This window comes from Thamnophis elegans, chromosome 9 (genome assembly GCF_009769535.1).
Source record: "Thamnophis elegans isolate rThaEle1 chromosome 9, rThaEle1.pri, whole genome shotgun sequence".
NCBI lineage: Eukaryota > Metazoa > Chordata > Lepidosauria > Squamata > Colubridae > Thamnophis > Thamnophis elegans.
In genome coordinates this window covers 45782953-45803126 of record NC_045549.1, presented here as the reverse complement: position 1 = coordinate 45803126, position 20174 = coordinate 45782953, and the positions used below count along the sequence as shown (strand labels likewise).

Here is a 20174-nt window from a genome sequence, read left to right as displayed (position 1 = left end):
CGCCCGGAGACCAATAGGAAGCCAGTGCAGCTCGCAGAGGATAGGTGTAATGTGGGTGTACCTTGGTACACCCAATATCGCTCACGCGGCTGCATTCTGGACTAGTTGTAGTCTCCAAACATTTTTCAGGGGCAGCCCCATGTAGAGCGTGTTACAGTAGTCAAGCCTCGAGGTAACAAGGGTGTGAGTGACCATGTGAAGTGCCTCCCGATCCAGATAGGGCCGCAACTGGTGCATCAGGCAAACCTGGCCAAAGGTCCCCCTGATCACAGCCGTAGGATAGACTACCATGTTTTCTTTTGTTTTTAGATTGTTTATATCTTATTACTGTTCCATTATTTTCCTGGCTTCTCCATAATCATTCATACTTTTAGTGATAACTGAATTGGAACTTTGTACCAGAATACAAGAGTATTTTATCTATCCACACAGTTCTGGCTTCTTTCTCTGGGCTTGGATAATGAGCATACTTTAGAGGTTGAGGTTCTTAATAACTGAATACTGTGTATTAACTTTGTGAACACCAAACTCTCAAATAACTTTCTCTGCAATCCCTATTAGTTCTGATGTTGTATGTGAGGGTAATGCAACAAGAATATTGATAACTCATTGAATAGTTTATGACCCATTTCTATGGACAGTTTCAACAAAACTGGCATTTTTAGTAAAATAAATGAATGATTCTATGTAGCACCTTAGCTTCACTGTGTTGAATAAACCTCTTCATCATATGGTCTGTACTTGGGGCAGTGGAATTAATCACAAACATTTGGCAATATTTGGAATCAAATGTTGGCATCTGTTAGGAAGAAACAATTTACTGTACTGAAGGGAATGCTGACAAGATGGTGACGATGAAACCAGTAGAAATATAATACTTCTAGCTACAATCAACCCTAATCATGTGGCTTTCAGGGCTAAGGCAGGACTTGAACTCAGTCTTCTAGACTAAACTAGCTCTATTATATATTTTATTTATTATAAAAACATGTTTCCCATTATACTTTTTATTAATATTTAAGTATGACTTCAACAAATTCAAATCTTATAATTTGTACATGGTTACAAATTACTGTAATAAATTCATAAATAAATTCAAAAAGTGGATTAAAAAAAAAGGGTCAAGTATAAATGTTACTTAAGTCTCTAAAATAAAGATTTAAGAGTGTGCATATTGGTAGTTGAATTGTTCTTGTCCAAAGTTAGTGTAGATCAATTTCATTGCTTTAAAAGCCTGTAATTCTTTTTTTCCTGAGATCTATTCATCATTAGAATATAAGTGTGGCAAGCGTTCTGGGTTTAGTTTTTAGCTAAATGTATTATGTTTTATTATTTATCTTTTCATTCATCATAAAATAGCCCAGAGTATATAATAAATCTTTACATGTATGCGCATATAAATTTATTTGGTAGCAAAATGTGTCTCAGAATCGGCTCCAGTGTCATTTATGCAGTTTGTCTAAGAGAATCTGACAAAATAGAAATATGCTAGTTGTAGCTCAGGTTTTAAGGTATGTGAGTGATGCCCAAGATTAGCTTTTTACAAAAGACAGATATTTATTTTAGGGATGGGCTTATTGGATGTTAACTAGGCTAACGCAATGTAAGTTTGAACTTCACGAAAGCAACCATTTTGCAAAAATTCTTTGACACTTCTAATTTAACATGCTTTAAATACATGTAATAACTTGAAAGTTAGCTTGCTTTGAAATGCAACTTTGAAATGCAACTTTGAAATGCAACTTTGAAATTTATATTCTATATTTATTGATATCCTTCGATTTCTATAGCACTTCTTCAAGCATGTGCATTTCTGTTTTAAACTCTGCTATGGTCATTGACTAACTATAATGAACGGGCCTTAAATATTTTAAAACAGTCTTCACATACAAACAAAATTTCTAAAGGTAATTATTCTGTCCCTTGTCATGGGATATACTTGTTTTTAAATAGCAACATTTTGATGTGGAATAGATGAATTCAGGATTTCTGTTGGCCAGAATATAACTTACATAAAATTGCTCACCATGACTAAGGACATTCTTTAATAATAGGTGAAGTAGTGGTCATCTCCATTCAGATTTTAAAAAACCACAAACTGAAAAATATGCTCCACAGATTCAATCATCCTACATATATGTGGATATTCCTGGAAACCTCTGGAAAAGGTATTAAAGGAAGGGAAAGTGTTAAAATTAGTGTTAAAATGAACTCTTGTAAAAGGATGTCTGTTATGGAAATAAGGGAATATAAATTATTTGCAGTTCCAAACCTCTGTATTAGCAGTTTCAGAAACTTTGTACAGGTACTATTCAACTTACAACAGTTCACTTAATGACCATTTGAAGTTAGAGCAGCACTGGATAAAAACAACTTGCAACCATTTTTCACACAACTGTTGCAACATCCCCATTGGCATTTGAATAAATTCAGATGCTTAACAACTGACTTATACTTACGACTGTTGCAATGCCTTGGGTCATGTGATTGGCTTCTGAAACCTCCTAACAAGCAAAGTCAATTGGGAAACCACATTCACTTAACAGTTGCAGTGATTCACTTAACTGTGGCAAGAAAGCTCATAAAATGGGACAAAATTCACTTAACAATTCTTTTACTTTGCAACAGAAATTTTGGTCTCAATTGTAAGTCAAGGACTACATGTAATGTGGCTCATTTCATACTGTACCCTTATATCTCCAATCCATTTTCTAATTAACTTCTAGGCCTTATACAACCTCCAATTTAGCAGAAACCCAGCAGACAGACTGACTAGGAACATTTTACTTAATATCCTATATCTAAATTTAATGCATTCCCTGTAATCAGGGGAACGAAGCCAGGATGATCATTAATCATAAAAACTGAATTCACTGCCAAGACTTAGTCTCCATCCTGGGAAGCTTGCATCTACTCTCAGTGCTGCACTGGGTGTTATAAACTTTCAGGATTTCAGAAATTACATTGATTTTTATTAATGCAATACAAAACTGGAACCGTATATCAGCTGTCCCCATACAATAGTGGGGCATCAAAATTTGAATTGAACAATTTGATAATAGAAATTGATAAGAACATAACAATTCAAATAATTCTGCAAATGCAATCCCAATCTTTAACTCATATAATAATGATATACAGCACAATAAAGCTTTTTTTCCTTCTAGACACAATCTTATGTAAGACTCTTACCAAAAACATAAGATGAAATCTATTATTTCTCACAAGAATGTTTCTTGGGAAATTATTTGGAAGTAAATGTTCAGTAAGATAGATAACAGTAAAGTTCAATCAATCTCCTTAATTAGAAATGTTGTTTAAATTACCAATAAAGCTGCATCTTTGATGTGAATAATGAATACTTTATAACTGTCAGAGAAGAGGCTCATAAAATTACAATATAGTTTTGAAATTGTAGGAAGGGACTTAATAGTCACTCCCGCAATCCATGTTTTACTGTATATAAGCAATAATGTTACATGAGCTTTGTACAACATTGATGTTAGGAACTGTATTTTTCTCTATAAAATCATGAAATTATTGCAGTGGTTATAAAACACTGATACTGTTTTTTAAAAAAGGAGAATAACTACATTGAATGGGAAAACCTTCTCTTCCATGTCAACATTAAGACAGTAATTATAAAAGTCATTAAGAGCATAAAAGCATCCATGAAAATGCTTTCTGTGCAAATTGCCCAGTATGCCTGCAGTATTGTCTAGAGAATAAAGTGCATCCACAATTTGTCATATTTGAGATTGCAGCACTAAGATGCATTAGTGTGTGTCGAAAGGGCTTTTCAACACTTATTGTAAATGTCTTAAACAGAAATGTGGGAAAGCAGGATTTTAGTGATCAAGGTAATGATAGTGTTGAGTATTAATTGTAGAAGATAGAAATGAAATATTTTAATAAGACATTTGTAAACACAGATAATGAATCTTTAGAGAATTGAATTTATGAGTTATTTTTCTTGTAACTGTCAAAAGAATGCTGCAGCATGCTGTGAGTGGTTTTCACTTGTCTTGCTAAATTGAACTATATTCCTGATTGAACTTTTCCCCCCCTCCTCTCCAGTTGGCCAGGGTAAGCAGAAGAGTCCTAAGAATTCATGTCTACAGACCAGGACTTCTAAGGAAGTACAAGCAGAAACAAAAACACAAGATTTGATGCAATACAAAAGAAAATGTGAAAACCAAAGTGGAATTATCCAGCAGCTGAAGAAATGTTTGGCAAACAGCAATAGGAAATTAGAAGCATTAGCTGTTGTGATCCAGCACTTTCAATCTGAGGTAAGGTTTCATGTCAAATTTATACATGCTTTATTTATTGAAATCTAGATGCAAGAGAAAAACTCCAAATTAAATGAAAAGTCTAAATGAACAGTGCAATAACTCAGATTACATTTCTAGGGGTATCTGGATATTGACTTCCCATCCCATTTCATTTGATATACTCTATATAGACATGCTTGCCAAGTTTGAAATTCCAGCGAGGACTGAATTATGTTTTGCTTAAATATTTAAACTTAAATCTGTGATAGTAAAGGCATTTGCAGAAGGACTTCTGATCTGAGTAGCTGGGCCGATCCCTAATTCTGCAGATACTCAGGCAAAGAAGTGTCAGAGAACACTTTAGTTGCATTATATATGTTATTTTGAGTTGTACAAAATAAAATTGGGATATAAATTTAAAAAATGAAAAAATAGGAAAAAAAACTTTGATTGTTCCTGATATGTAGCTGACAAAGGAATCATATAATTTATGTATTTTGCCCTAAGAGCAATTGTGGACATGTTTATGCAACATAGAACACATTGCCATAGTCAAACAAGGTATGGTAAGACAATGTTTCACTCATTCAAGAAGGATTGTAGTTGGCAGATCAGCCATAATTGTATAAACACACTCCTTGTTGCAACTACTGATTGCAAAATCCAATGATAGATGGGAAACAAGGAGCACTTTCAAATTGTAGAAATATACCTTGAATGTTATAACTCTTTCGAAAACAACTTGACCCACTCCCAAAAGTCCAGCCTTTTCTTTACAAAAAGCAAAAGTCAAATCAGATCAGATTTTCTTTATCAGCATCACCTCTGTTGTGTCTTGATTTGATTTTAATTTGTTTTCATCCACCCTAATAACATGGTTAGATAACATTGGGCATATTGATTGCTTCCTATGAGTTAGAAAGAAAGTAGCAATTGCCATACTTTTAAGGAGTTATAATATAATATACCTGGAGAATATATTATCCTATGCTCATCTAAAGTCTCATCTGAAAATAGTGCCCTCTATGTTACAACATATTGTTGAGAGCATGGAATATTTCAGTGTGATTGCAAGTAGTCTAGTTCATAACATATTTATGTTTAAAACAATATGAGCTTGGAGATTTTTCCATGGGTGTTATCAAATGATTAATCACAATATTGAGAATTATAATTAAATGGTTTGTTAGTTGTAATTGTAAATGAAATACTGTGTATTTTCATGGTGGCGAAGCATTAAAGCAACTGTGACTCCCAGGAAGCTTGTCTATTTCAGAGACTATCCCTGGTTATATGGAGATGTGGGTGTATACACTGCTGTTTTTTTCACTGGTGGTCCCATGCATGGACAACTTTTGGAACAGCTTTGTATGCCTTCTGGAAGACAAAGCTACTTTGGCACTCTGAAAACAGGCACTTTGCTCTTGTTATTACACACTGTGCAGATGTCTATCAAAACAACTCATTTTGAAGCTAAAAGCTCAAATTTGGGATAGAATATACTATGCATTTCTAGTAAATCGGTTCCTACCTGAATAGTGGGTGACCTCTTGTTAGCCTTGGCTGACTTTGAAAAGCTGAGCTGAGTTAGTTCATACCTGGTGATTCTTCAGAGCTAAAGACTAAACTGGGTAGTTGAAATCATATATGTAGGAAGTGACAGTGTTTTGTACTGTTGTATTAAATGATACATTACTTTTAGATTTGCTAAATATCAAATAAAATATTTTCTCTTCTGGTCTTCTTCAAAGAACAGCAATCCTAGGTGTTTCTAAAGTGGTAGAAACTCATATTATTTCGTAGTATATGACTGAGTATGAGCAAGCACTGGATTTCTGTAAATACCACTTTAAATACTGTATCAGTCATTCTACACCTCTAATGAAGTAAACCATAACTCAAGAAAGCTTATGCCTTTTAAAACGTGTTAGTTGGGAAAATGTGACATTAAGACTCCTTCTGACAATGTTACACAGAATCCTATTCTTTTAACATCTCTTTGATTTGTGAAAATGAGGTGGGTAAAACAATTAGTGCTAAGATTTCATGGAGGCTTTTTTCATGTAGGACAGGGCTGTCAAACTGGTGGCTCACAGGCCAGATGCGTCACGTGTTGACCATGACCCCGCCCAGTTTAGCAAAGGAGGGAAAAGTCCCGATACATCACATGACACCACTGTGACAACATGAGTTTGATAGCCCTGATGTAGGACATTGATTTTCTATAACCTTGAATCAGAGTGTTGCATTTTTATAAGTCACAATTCAGTTTTGAAAGCTAGTTGTAGTTTTTTATTTAATTCAGCATGCCAGTATCATATTGAACATTGTAAATCTGTTTAGTTTTCCCAAAAGACAATATGTCTGAAATATTTTTAACATGATTTTGCCAAGGACACTATTATTACAGAAGTCAACATTTGACTACCAAGACGAAAAAATTTCAGAAAAAGTTACCACTTTTTAAAAATTGTTGCTAGAAACACCTGTTTAAAAAGTTATTTCTTGTGTTACCATATCTTTAAAAGAACAAGTGTTGAATCTTCTACTGAAAAAGTTAATGAGGTCACAGTGTAGCATTAGTGACACTTCTGTTGTCATGGTAACTGATGTCATAGTCTTTTCATTACCTTTACTCAAGGGAAAGATTGAAGAAGGGCCGTTGTTGCTTAAACATACTCTTTTAATTAAACCATGGCTATAAAACTGTCCAAATGTAAATGCTTACTTCCTTGAAAAGCCTTTTAGGAATATATAACAGCCTCTTCATCAAGAAAGAGCATGGATCTGGCTTTAATCTTGAAATTATATACGTCAGACCTCTGTGATTAATATTAAAGGCCCATGAATTTATTGAGCTATTCAGTTTTAATCGTGTGTACTTCATCAATAATTATATTACAGTTCATGGGTTGCAAACTTGCAAAACTTTGCCATGCCTTGGGATTTGATCAATTAACCATTTTGAATGCCCTACCTAGCTACAAGAAAGAAGTGGTAAGTGTCTTCAAGTACTTGGGGTTGTCTTTTTTACTACTATTATTTTAAAAGAGGTTACTGGAGCAGCCATTTGTGCACCTTTCACCATTTTTTATTCATTTTCAACCTAGGTTTCTTGTTACTATGTAAGAGAACAAAAACATTCAGTGATTGTCATACACAGAAACAGAAATCTAACCAAACATGATCAGTAGTTAAAGATCTTAGAAAAATGCAGAAGTACTTTGTTTACATGAGCTATGACAATGTTTCTTAAACACGAGGAAAAAGAAAACTAATTGTCCTGTCCATTTCTATCATATTGGATGATAGAATGATGTACCACTATAGCCTCCTAGTGTTGAAGTTGAATAACAACACACTGCCTATAGCAATGAAGCTATAGGAATAATGTTGGGTTTCCTTCAGAAAGGTATTCCTGGTGTCAATGGTATTTTCTTCTTGACAGGATGTAAAGAGCCTTTGCCATTTCTATCCCATTTCTTTCCAGAAAGATCCAGCAGATTTAGTAAAACTAGGTAGAAGTAACACAGGAGTTAACAGTTCCAGGTATGGGAAGAAGGAAAGGTTGAGTGGTTTTGGATTGGTTTTGGATTGCCTTGCTAAGGCATGATTGATTCCCTTTCACTGGGAATGAGCATCTCCTTTAGTCTGATTTGCAGAAAATGCCCTTTCACAATGTCTTTCAAACAAAATACTTTTTGTCAATTCATTATCCAGTAGTTACACTGTAGTAGACAGTTGTATGGATTGTGAACAAAACTAATTCTGCCTGTAAAAATGAAGCCACTAAATTAGCATTTTATTTCTCCATACAAATTGATGCACATGGCTCTGCTCAGGAATAGCTATGAGATTTCAGCTGAAATGCATACAGGTGGTGCTTGATGTAGGATCACAATTGGGACCAGAATTTTCCTTGCTAAGGAAGGCATTTGATAAGCAAGTGACACCCAATTTTGCCATGGTTGTAAAGTAAATCACTGGTTGTTTAGTGAATCATGCAGTCATTAAACAAATTTGGCTTTCCCACTGACTTTGCTTGTCAGAAGCCACCAAGGTGGCTTCTGACAAGAATGACCCTGGGACAAGTGCCTAAATAAGACAATTCTGTTTTTATGTGAATGTCTCTATCCCATTTGTTTTTTGAAATGATTAAACCCCTTTACTATAAATCGGCTAATCCATACAAACAGTATATTTTGGTTGTGTTTTATTCACTATATTTCTTAATTTCCCAGCAACTACAGTTCTCTGGGCAGTAAACAAATGGAAAACCAAACTGATTTTTAAAAACATCACAGTAATTGAGATAAATGATCAACAATTTTAATGATGTTACATCCCTAGAATATCTCCCCAGTCATTTGAATGGCCCCTATTCTTGTTGGCTTTGGAAGAGTTTTAGAAGAGTGTTTCACAACCTTGACAACTTTAAGATGTGTGGATCTCAACTCCTGGTATTCTGGGAATTGAGGTCCATACATCTTAAAGTTGCCAAAGTTGAGAAACACAAATATAGGAAGAGTTGGCTGTTTAAACAAATTTTGAAATATAGAATGAGGTGTGGGGAGAGGAGGATTGCAAACTAATCCTGGGATCTTACTTTGTTGTTTTAATCCTTCTGATTTTTTGTAATGATATTTTGTTTTGCTTAAATCAAATTATGGGCGGGAAGTTGTATGGCATTCAGAGTCAGTTGTGATTAGAGCAACCTAAAAATCCTGTAAAATAAATAAACTGATATTGAAGCACACAATTATATGCTTCTGATCCTGGGGCATAAGGGTTCTCCTGTATTTTGCATAATGTCAATAATGAAAGAAATATGTGGAATAATTATCAAAAACAGAACCTTTAAACTGTTAAGGGCACTTTCCTCCCCTCCCCACGCACTTACTTTTAAAATGGAGGACGGTCAGGGTTTTTTTAACCCCTCTCCCAGGCCACTGTCTTGGCATATTTCCTTGCTAAACAATCCTCTGTTAATTTAATTTAAATTACTGTTAAATTAAATTTAAAGTTCCCAGTTATTATAGCAATCTACAAAGCATTCATTTTCATACTACTCCATTCATCGCACTATGTTTTCATTAAACCAAATAGGGGTTGTTTGGGGTCCTTTAATATTAGTTGCTTTGCTTGCTACTCAGATCATCCATCCAATAGCCACTGATAGGTTTGATTCTAAGTTGGTTTCTTTGAGTCATTTAGAGGGTTTTTTGTTCAAACATATAGTATTTGAATCAATGATTTTGATTATCTGACTTGTTGGCCTTCTAAATAGATAGTCTTTATTTTAACATCAATTCTTCTTAGCCTAAGAAATGGAACTCTGTTCCTAAACAATGAGAATTGTTGCTTTTATCTATAATTGATAAGAGCCCCTGACTGACTAACCAGTTATCAGATGTGGATTTCTCTCTGTGAGTTTAAACTAATTTGCAGTTAAATAAATATTTCAAAAATAAGGAGTATGTTCTCAAGGTGTGGCTTTCTGTTTTGTCTATTTGCAAAGTACTTCCTGTGTCTTGAATTGAACTACCTTATTTTCTTGTATACTCAGTACTTATAAATTTAGACTGTTAATAAAATTCAGATATATAGAATTTAGAATATGCATACAATCCTCTTTTGTGCATTCTAGTCCATGTAAATAAGTCATTAATATTCTTGTTTTAATATTGCCTATATATTTCTTAGGAATAGAAGCAGAGAAAACTTATTTATTTGCCAAATAACAAGAAGTTTTATAGAACCTCCAGGACTAATTACATTATATTGCATAATTTTTCATGGATTATAGTGTGATCTGGGACAACCTATTCAAACAGTTCAGAGCCAATAAGAACCCACTCTATTAATAGCCATGATGTGATTGCAGGAGCTCCCATGCTTTGCAATGTACTGCTTAAATATTCAGAATAAATACTGATGCAATATATGTCCTGATTTTTAAATACCAAAGCACCATATTAGTCCTTTAGAGAAGGAAAAAGATTCTTGGTGGCCAAATCCTCACATTAATCTAGGCCGTAAATGCAAGGCTAGATTTGACTCCTGATTAAGATACTTCATGAGAACAACTCAAGGCTGTCACCTTTTAAAAATTATTATTATTCTGTGCCTTCGAGTCACTGTTCATTCCTGGCAACTATCAGGACAAGTCTCTTCGGTTTTCCTGGCAACATTTACAGAAGTGGTTTGTCCTGGCCTCCTTCCTAGGGCGGAGAGAGAATGACTGGTGGCCTAAGGTCACCCAGCTGGCTTCATGCCTAGGATAGGACTAGAACTCACAGTCTTTTGTTTTCTAGTCTGATGCTTTAACCACTAAACTATACAACTTAGAGCCAAGAGTATCTATGGAACTGAGGCTAAAATATTGAGTGAAGGCTCTAAAGGCTCTCTTCCCATTGCTCTTTTCACTCTCACTGTCCCAGTGAGAAGCTCCTGAAAGGATTATATCACTTTCATTTGCTGCTGAATCCTCAATAGAACAGCACAAGAAGCATAAAGCAAATTTTGGCAAAGTTTCTTTCTTTCTTTTTCCTCCTTTCAGCTCACATCATCTCATTTTCCCACCAGCCTATCTAATAAATTAAGAGTAAAAGCCTGGAATAACTAATTCAGAAAAGCTAAAAATAAAATCCATTATCCATAGAGGTGGTCAGGAGGATGTTTTCTCTCCCTCCTTTCCTCCCCCAACCCTCCCTCCCTCCCAGGCATTATACCAACTGATATTTGAGTAAGTGGCAATCGATCTTAGTAATGTCTGGCTCTCATTTTTCAGAAACGAAAGAGCTGTAGCTTTAAGTAATCACTAGCTGCTGGTGCCAAGTGCAGAGGCTGCAGTGAGTGTGTCTCTGAATTGGGAGAGACCAGTAGAAGGACTACGGTAAACTGCAAAGCATGATGAAGTGGAGCTGAGGCAGTGGCCAATGGAGTGCGATCTGGTTGTGAGTTAAATGTGGCCCAACCAGTTTGCTTTGTGGTACCGCTTGCCACCTGTACACACTCCTGCCTGCATATGCTGGGGACAGAAGACAAGCTGGGGACCTAAGCTGTACAATGGGCTGCTCTAGCAGCAAAGTGTGCTTGTATGTTCCATGTGCTGCAAAAAAGGTAATTGGTATTTGTTGTGTAGTGTTCTTTTGGAATAATGTCAAGGAGTTTTCAGCAGTGGTTTGCTGCAAGCAAGGTGAAATGCTTCCCGCAGCAGGGAGTTTGGATTTTGATATCTCTGCAACATTGAGCTCTCCAAGCAGTTGATTGCAAGCAGGCAGCAGAGGGTTCATTGCACCTTATAGATTTGGGTGGGGGGGGAGGATTGCTTGTTTTCTGTAACTGGTTCAATAGTCGGAAGTAGGCAGAAAAGGACGTGGATTCTTTTGGAATGTTTAAACGGCACCAACTTTAGCTATAACAAAAGTAATCCTGATTAAGAGAATGTTTTGACTGAAACTATGACACACACTGTGCTGCTTCTAAATTTTGTAATTAGGCTTTGTAATCTATAGAAGACAGGCTATATTTACCTTTGTTATAAAGTACTTTGCACTTTGTTTTTCACTCCTATGTGGCCCTCAAAGTTATGAATAAAAGGTCGTACAAGTTTGTTGAATACAAGTTAGAAATTGTTAATTTAATCCTAAAAGTATCCACATTTAACCTGAAAACTAAGTTTTTGCTGACTTTAAAGTACTTAACAAGAGGTGAAAACCTTATTTAAACACATCTGCTTCCTTATCTTAGAACGTTCTGTGTTTTCCCAGTGTTAAAAAACTGTTATCGTGGATGGTTTTTATCTTGGTATCCTCCTCCCTATGCTTCAGCTCCTGTCATTTAGCAGATAGCCTGCAAATATAACTACTGAAAAATATTGTCCCCCAATAACATTATATGTATCCCTGCTGTGTTTTTCCCACAGAGAGAAGAAGTTCTTTCCCACCGTAAAGAGTTATCACTGGAACTTCTCAACTTACGTGGAGATCTGGGTAAGTGTTAATCAATGCTATCCTCCTTCCTTTTTTAAAATGATAAATGGAGCAACAAAGAAGAGCCATAAGAAGTCATAGAACTGACTCAGCATGTTCAGACCCCCTCCCACTCATTCCACCCATTCTGTTCAGATCTTCAGGTCTCCATTTTTCCAGATTCTTGATTGTATGACCCTGAGGTCATCTGGTTTCCAGAGAATTTTCTCTGGAAACATGTCTCTGATTGTCCTAACATCCACAGTGAGGAAAGTGCATGATGAGATAGGCTGTGCAAATCCATGTTTTTCGTTTTGTTGGTTTAGCGGTGTCCAACCTTGACAACTTTAAGATCTGTGGACTTTAACTCCTAGAATTGCTCAGCCAGTCATGCTGCCTGTTGAATTCTGAAGTTGAAATTCACAAGTTTTAAAGTTGCCAAAGTTGGACAACCATGGTTTAAATGGTATAACGGGTATTACTTTCCCTCTTGACAATGAGGAAACAGTGGTAATGTGCTGCATTTTATTCATAGTGGTAAATCACTCCCAGACTGCCCACAGTAAACTAAAATTAAAAAGAAACTAAGAAAACATCAGTTAAGCTAAACAGGTTAACTGCTTCAAGCCAGAAAATCATAAAATTCTTACAATGGTCCAAAATTAATTCCAGCTTAAATGTGCCAGAGGAGCATTTCATCTTAACAAATAGCTTTAGTGTATTTAATGTTAAGTCATAAGCAGATTGTAACGTTATGGGTAAGAAAATAAAATTGGTTTTGCTTTATATCTTACCTCTGTCCTTGTTAGCTGGCCTACGGCAAGTTGCTGAGAATTTCAAAATACAGAACCGAGGCTGACCTATTTTACAGATTAATGGAATGGGGCAGTGACATCACATATGTGAAACACTTAAGCAATTTGCTGTATAAGTTGATTGACATTCAATCTGTGAAATGTGATTATAAGTCCCTTGTAATTTCAGATATTTTATTATGAGAGTAATGACTACTACAAGTAACTTCAAGGCAATTTTAAGCAATGGTTATATTTTTTACCATTGTTCACATGACCTTCTCTAACCTGATGGCTCATTGCACATGGACTACAATTCCACCATTTGTGGAACCCAGGGCTGAACCTATTTGGAGATAGCAAGACATGGTGGAGGGTGACAGATTCAAGAAATGTTACTGTACCTTAACATATCTAAGATGATTCATACATTATCAATTATTGGCATGGAAAGCTTACTCTTACTACTAAAAGCATACAATAGATGAGATAAAAAAAGCTTTCTTCTGCCTTGGATCATTAATATATTGAAAATATTTTTATGTAAATCATGCATAAACATAAAATTTTAAAGGGGATTATTTTTCAAGTAGTAATAATACAATTATATACATGGGAAAATTGAATGTTGGCTTTGCTAGCTAGACATGGTTTCTTACTGTTTCACTTTGTACCAGCAGAGTATTGTATGTTTCTTTCTGTTGGATCTCGGTCATTCTCTCTTCTTTATACCCTTTTCCATTGATAATATAAGGATGTTGAGCAACAAACATTGGTCAACGAATTAAGCATTAGGCAGGGATGGCAACTTTAAAAAACAATCAAGTCTTTTCTGTCTTTTGAAAAAAACAAGATTCTTTGTGACCATTCTGAATTATAAAATGAACAGCAAGAATGGCAAAATGAGAGTGTGTATCACCTTTGATGAGGTGTCATGTTTACATGAAGTATGGGAAGTCTAGACTGATGGAGGGAAAGGAGCTTTTTTTACTTGTGAATCTCACCGTGAAGAAAAAATTAATTATCTTCTGGTCACCTGAAAAGATCTTATTGTGGACAACACCATAGCACCTATATCAGTGACCTCAAAGTAATTGATTGTGACAGTCCATTTTATTTATGTATTCATTCAGGCATTTATATGGCTGCCTAACTCAAGTCATGTGATTTTAAGTGTCATACAAAAATGAACCCATAGTCAATTTAAAAACATATTTCATTAAAATGTATTAAAGCTGTAGGTTGGCTATTAGAGTGAAATCTTCATCAATTAGAGATTTAACATCTGACCCCCAAGGGCCAAGGAAATAGCTGGAGCTTAGGTGTCTCCCTAAAAGCCCATAAGAACTTCCCTAAAAATAAATATAAAAATGTATATGTATTTAAAAATAAATTTTAAAACTTGTTAACATGTTCCAATCTAGTCTGCGTCTAGTTTTATATACTAGAACAGGTTCTGTTATGTGTGCTTTTTTATGGTAAATGCTCTCGAGTTTATCTGAAAGTTTATCTGTTTATTTGAAAATACGCTAAAACAATGTTTCAAAGGCTTATAAGCCAACTGCAGTCAAATGACCATAAAAACATTTTTGAGAACTGGGAAACCATAAAATTTCATGAGATTTTAAATAGCTTATTCTAGTATTATGAGGAAATGGTCCACCTTGCTCACCAGTTCACATGGTAGAGCTGTTTACATGGTAGAGCTATTTCTTCTCTGCTCTTACATAGTTGAAGGATCAAGACTGAGGCAAAAGTGTGTGGATAAATTTGATTTATTTCCTAAAGGAAACAAATTGCGGTGTGAAATTGCTAAAACACATTAGATTTTTCAATGGAACTGCATCTGTAGGGAAGTATGCAGTAGAGTATCCCAAGGCCCGTATTCTTTAATATTTTCATCAATGATTTGGATGAGGGAATAGATGGGGAATTCATCAAATTTGCAGATGACACCAACCTAGCAAGAATAGCCAACACTCCAGAAGATAGGCTTAAAATACAGAAGGATCTTGACAGACTTGAACATTGGGCACTATCTAACAAAATGAAATTCAATGGTGAAAAAAGTAAGATCCTACATTTAGGCAAGAAAAACAAAATGGACAGGTACAGGATATGTGATACCTTGCTCAATAGTAGTAACTGTAAGAGGGATATTGGAGTCTTAGTGAACAACTATTTAAATATGAGCCAGCAGTGTGCAACAGCTGCCAAAAAAGTCAACACAGTTCTAGGCTGCGTAAACAGAGGGATTGAATCAGTGATGGGTTCTGGATCCCGTTGCAACCGGTACAGTTGCAACAGGCCCGGCCATCCTCCACATGAGCACGCACATGCATCTTACCATCCAGCAACGCCTCCGCAAGCCTCCGTGATGTTCCAGTTGCTCGGCGGAGCATTGCACAGGCGCTGTATGCGCCATGCGTGTACACAGAAGCCCCGAAGAGCTTAAAGACAGGTAAGGACTGCGGGCAGGCATGTGGGCCCTGCAGAGCACCATACCGGAATAGGTACCCGGTGCTCCGGGCAGGCTCCGGTATGGCTGTACCGGGGCGTACCGCTTGCAAACCACCACTGGATTGAATCAAGAGCTTGTGAAGTGTTAATATCACTTTATAATGCCTTGGTAAGGCCACACTTGGAAGTACTGCATTCAGGTTTGGTCGCCACAATGTAAAAAAGATGTTGAGACTATAGAAATACTGCAGAGAAGAGCAACAAAGATGATTGCAGGAGTGGAGGCTAAAACATATGAAGAACAGTTGCTGGAACTGGGTATGTCTAGTTTAATGAGAAGAAGGACTAGGGGTGATAGCAGTGCTCCAGTATCTCAGGGGTTGCCACAAAGAAGAGGGAGTCAAACTATTCTCCAAGGCACCTGAGGGTAGAACAAGAAGCAATGGGTGGAAACTAATCAAGGAGAGAAGCAATTTAATACTGAGAAATTTCCTGACATAACGATTATGGTAATCAGTGGAACAACTTGCCTCCAGAAATTGTAAATGCTCCAATACTGGAAGTTTTTAAGAAGATGTTGGATAACCATTTGTCTGAAGCAGGGAGTTGGACTAGAAGACCAAGGTCCCTTCCAACTCTGTTATTCCATTCTATTTTATCCTTATCCTTCACTTAATCAGCATATTGACTTAATGGTTTTTATTTTGCCTCAAGAGGACAAATTTGTCAAAGCATGGCATTGTGACAATGCTTGTAAATTATTTTTTATTAGCAATTTTGAATGTTTTTCTCCCTTTTTGAGAATTTAGGCTTTTTTAAAAAAATCCACAACATACACTATATTGCCAAAAGTATTCGCTCACCCATCGAAATAATCAGAAGCAGTTGTGAGCAAATACTTTTGGCAATAGAGCGTATGTAGTATTTTTTGTGCTAATGAAATCTAATAACTTTGCAAACAGTTCCCTTTTGCTTAAATGGCTTAAATTCTATGGGGATTTTTGTACTGACTGAACAATTCTACACATGAGACATCAGGTCTGTGCATGCAAAGCTGAACTTCTTCTGGTTTATTTCAAGAGGAACGGCCGCTCATTCTGTACCTTGAATAATTGTTTTGGTGAGCTGTCTTGAACCTGCCACTGTTCATGCTACTTACTTTCCCCCATTGACAAAGCAGGTTAGCTACTAGTGATCAAGCCTAGTCCTGTGGGCACCAACATTGTAGAAAAAGCATCTAGACTTTATATTTAGTTTCTTTCTTTCTCTGGTGTCAAGATTGCTTGGAGATCTTGGAGCCATTAATAAAAGCTTAGTCATTTTTAAAGGTAGAAAGCAATAGTGGAAGAATCTGATTTTGTGTTATGGCATATGTCAGGCTTTGGGGTTATGATATATAACCCCATGCTGTGTGAGGTTGCCTACTGCTTTGTGATTCCTGGATGTGAATGGTATGCAACTCACTTTTCCCATAGAAATCCAAAGAAAATATTCACACGCTCAATTAGTTTTTGATGTCAATAACAGACCAAGAGAAAACAATCAAACGGATTTAGATAAATTGGAGGTGTTTCTGGACAATAAAGTGGGAGAAAAGGATTCAACAGAGATTAGAGCAGGGGTCCCCAAACCTGGCAACTTTAAGACTTGTGGACTTCAACTCCCAGAATTCTCCAGCCAGTGTAGCATAGCTGGCTGTAGAATTCTGGAAGTTGAAGTCCACAAGTCTTAAAGTTGCCAAGTTTGAAGACCTCTGGATGAGAGGATTATATTCCTGTAGAAGATTCAAGTTGCTGGTTAGTGTATTAGTGAGTTTAAGCTGTCAATGTGGAAGGTGTGAATTGACAGAGGTTTTCCTGTGAAAAGGTAACGCCAAATGTACTTACACCTAGTGTAATGATATTGGGAATGATGTTGGAGGGCAGGAGGGAGAACCACAGATAGAAAATCCAGCCTGCAAAAGCTATCTCAGCTCAGAGAAGAGTGGTGGGAAATGTGTTGGAAATATTTCAGAAGAGACATTCCTTAGTTTTTCAGAGCATAAAAGGAAAGGAAGGAGAAATACTTTCAGTCTTCGAAGATTTTGTTAATGTTAGCTTATAATATAACAATAGATGTAGCACTCCTGGTTGTGCTTCTTGTCTGGATTAGTTTTGGCATTTTCTGTCTGGTATCTTCTTGAAAAAGTAGTTAGTACTATCGGCTCTGCTATGATGAGGTCCTTGACTAAGATCAGTTATAATTAAAAGCTCTGTTGACTTTTTTTTCAGATAGTTGTCCTGTCCTGAAATTGTTTTGCCGAGCCAGATGTCCTTCCTTCTCTAGCAAAAGGTCATCCAGCACCATACGTGTTCTTCTTCCTCTCCCCCTCCCCCATTTGTTTTCTGGTTTAGAGAAGCTAAAAAACAGCAAGGCTTTTGTCCAAACTGCAGGTGATAGTCATGTTTTCTTTTTCAGTTTCCATGGCAAATGAAGGAACCCTCCCTTTCCTAATCTCCTTCATATGCCAGAGGTCTTAATGGAACAGATAACTAGGAACCACAATGACTGGTTATTAAGCCAAGCAATATTTTCTGTTTCCCTGGTGAAGAGGCAAAATAATTTCCACAACTCAATTTTTTGGCCCGCAAACAATCTGACTTATTTGGGGTTGGATTGGTGCCTTCTGAAATAAATAAGCATAGTTTAGCTTTTTGCATCAGTTTTTTTTTAAGACCTCAACTTTTGTAATGTATTTTTTATTCTTTAATATGCATGGAATTTCATTCTGGAAGGATATGAAAGCATCCCAGGATGATGAAATTGTTTCATGTCCACTTCTTTTCTTCTGCAGGAAGTTGGACCCTTCCAGATATTTTTGATAATATCCCCAATAATCAAGTGCAGGCAGCGTAGTGGCCTCCAGGTGTTTTTCAACTTCTGCTTCTATAGCACTAGACCATTTGGTGCCCCGTGTGAAATTTGTTCCTGTTTAGGACATCTGGCTGATGCATGCTGATAATTTCAAGGCTGAAATCCTACACTGAAAAAAAAAGTTCAAGTTTTATCCCACAGTTTAAAAAGTTAGAGATTTGGGGAAGACCAGATATCCCCTCCTCCATATATGTAGGCCATGAAGAAAATGTGCAGGAAATGTTCATGGAAATCATGAAGTTGTCAGGTTCTCAAGAATGTCTACCAAGTTGGAAACGTTTAAGACAGCTTTTAAAATGTTTATTCTTGTCAATCAATATATGTGTGTTGGTACGTACATATTGTTGCCCAGAAAAGCATAAAAGCTAGGCAGTAAAACAGCCCACCACAAAAACTAAAGCAAAAACAGTATAAAATATTATTTATATTATTTAATATTATATTTAAAAGTTTGAAGACTTTTACCCAAAAAGACACTGTTTTATCTGTCTAACTTTTCTTAGTGGAATACAAAACAAGAGCTCCGAAGATTAATGTAGTTGATCTTCTGAGGTTCAGGACTTCTGCTAGATCAGCAGACCCCAATCTTTGCACCTTGATGGCCCAGCTGAGGTGGAAGAAGGGAACCGGGCTGTGCAAGCAGTGGGCACACATTAGCACCAGCCTGATGCACATGTACTGTATGTGGAACTGCATGTGTGCGCTGACCCACCTCTTGCATGGCCCGGTTCCAAATAGGCCACAGCACAGTAGTGGACTGCAGCCCGGAGGTTGGGAACCCCTGTGCTTGACCAATAAAGTGAAATCTGGTCTTTGTTAGGATTTAGGATTTGGATTTTACTTTATTTATATGCCGCCCTTTTCCCTGAGGGGACTCAGGGCGGCTCACAATCCAGGGGGAGGGAAGAACAAAACAAATACACACATAAAGACATTACATCATTAAAACGCGCAACAGTCATACTATTCGGGTGGGGTTAAAGTCTTTAGCCCCAGGCCTGTCGGGACAGCCAGGTTTTAAGGGCTATGCGGAAGGTCTGGAGGGTGGTGAGGGTACGAATCTCCACGGGGAGTTTGTTCCATAGGGTCGGAGCAGCCACTGAGAAGGCTCTCCTCCGGGTAGTTGCCAGTTGACATTGACTGGCTGATGGGATTCGGAGGAGGCCTAATCTATGGGATCTTATTGGCCTTGTGGAGGTGATTGGCAGTAGGCGGTCTCTCAAGTACCCAGATCCAATACCATGAAGGGCTTTGAAGATGACAACAAGCACCTTGAAGCGCACCCGGAGATCAACAGGCAGCCAGTGCAGCTCGCGGAGGATAGGTGTTACGTGGGTGAAACGAGGTGCACCCACGATCGATCGCGCGGCTGCATTCTGGACCAGCTGAAGTCGCCGAATACTCTTCAAGGGCAGCCCCATGTAGAGCACATTGCAGTACTCCAGCCTAGAGGTCACAAGGGCACGAGTGACTGTTGTGAGAGCCTCCCGGTTCAGGTAGGGACGCAACTGGTGTACCAGGCGAACCTGGGCAAATGCCCCCCTGGTCACAGCTGACAAATGGTGTTCAAAAGTCAGCTGTGGGTCCAGGAGGACTCCCAAGTTACGGACCCTATCTGAGGGGCGTAGTATTTGACCCCCCCAGCCTGAGAAATGGAACACTTGACCAATTATTGGGAGGGAAGCACAGCAGCCACTCGGTCTTATCTGGATTGAGTACAAGCTTGTTAACCCCCATCCAGTCTCTAACAGCCTCAAGGC

General features: G+C 37.2%; 1 protein-coding gene across 4 annotated transcripts in view; it reads left to right on the top strand.

The window, feature by feature from the left end:
• Nucleotides 1-20174, top strand: part of MTUS1 (microtubule associated scaffold protein 1) — a 117455-nt gene that overhangs the window by 82477 nt on the left and 14804 nt on the right. For 3 of the 4 annotated variants that reach the window (XM_032223735.1, XM_032223733.1, XM_032223734.1), the window contains 2 exons: nucleotides 4078-4292; nucleotides 12202-12268. In XM_032223735.1, coding sequence (XP_032079626.1) covers nucleotides 4078-4292; nucleotides 12202-12268 — 282 coding nt within the window. Of the gene's footprint in view, nucleotides 1-4077; nucleotides 4293-11080; nucleotides 11397-12201; nucleotides 12269-20174 lie in introns of those variants that run through there. The other variant, XM_032223736.1, reaches the window with a different exon arrangement.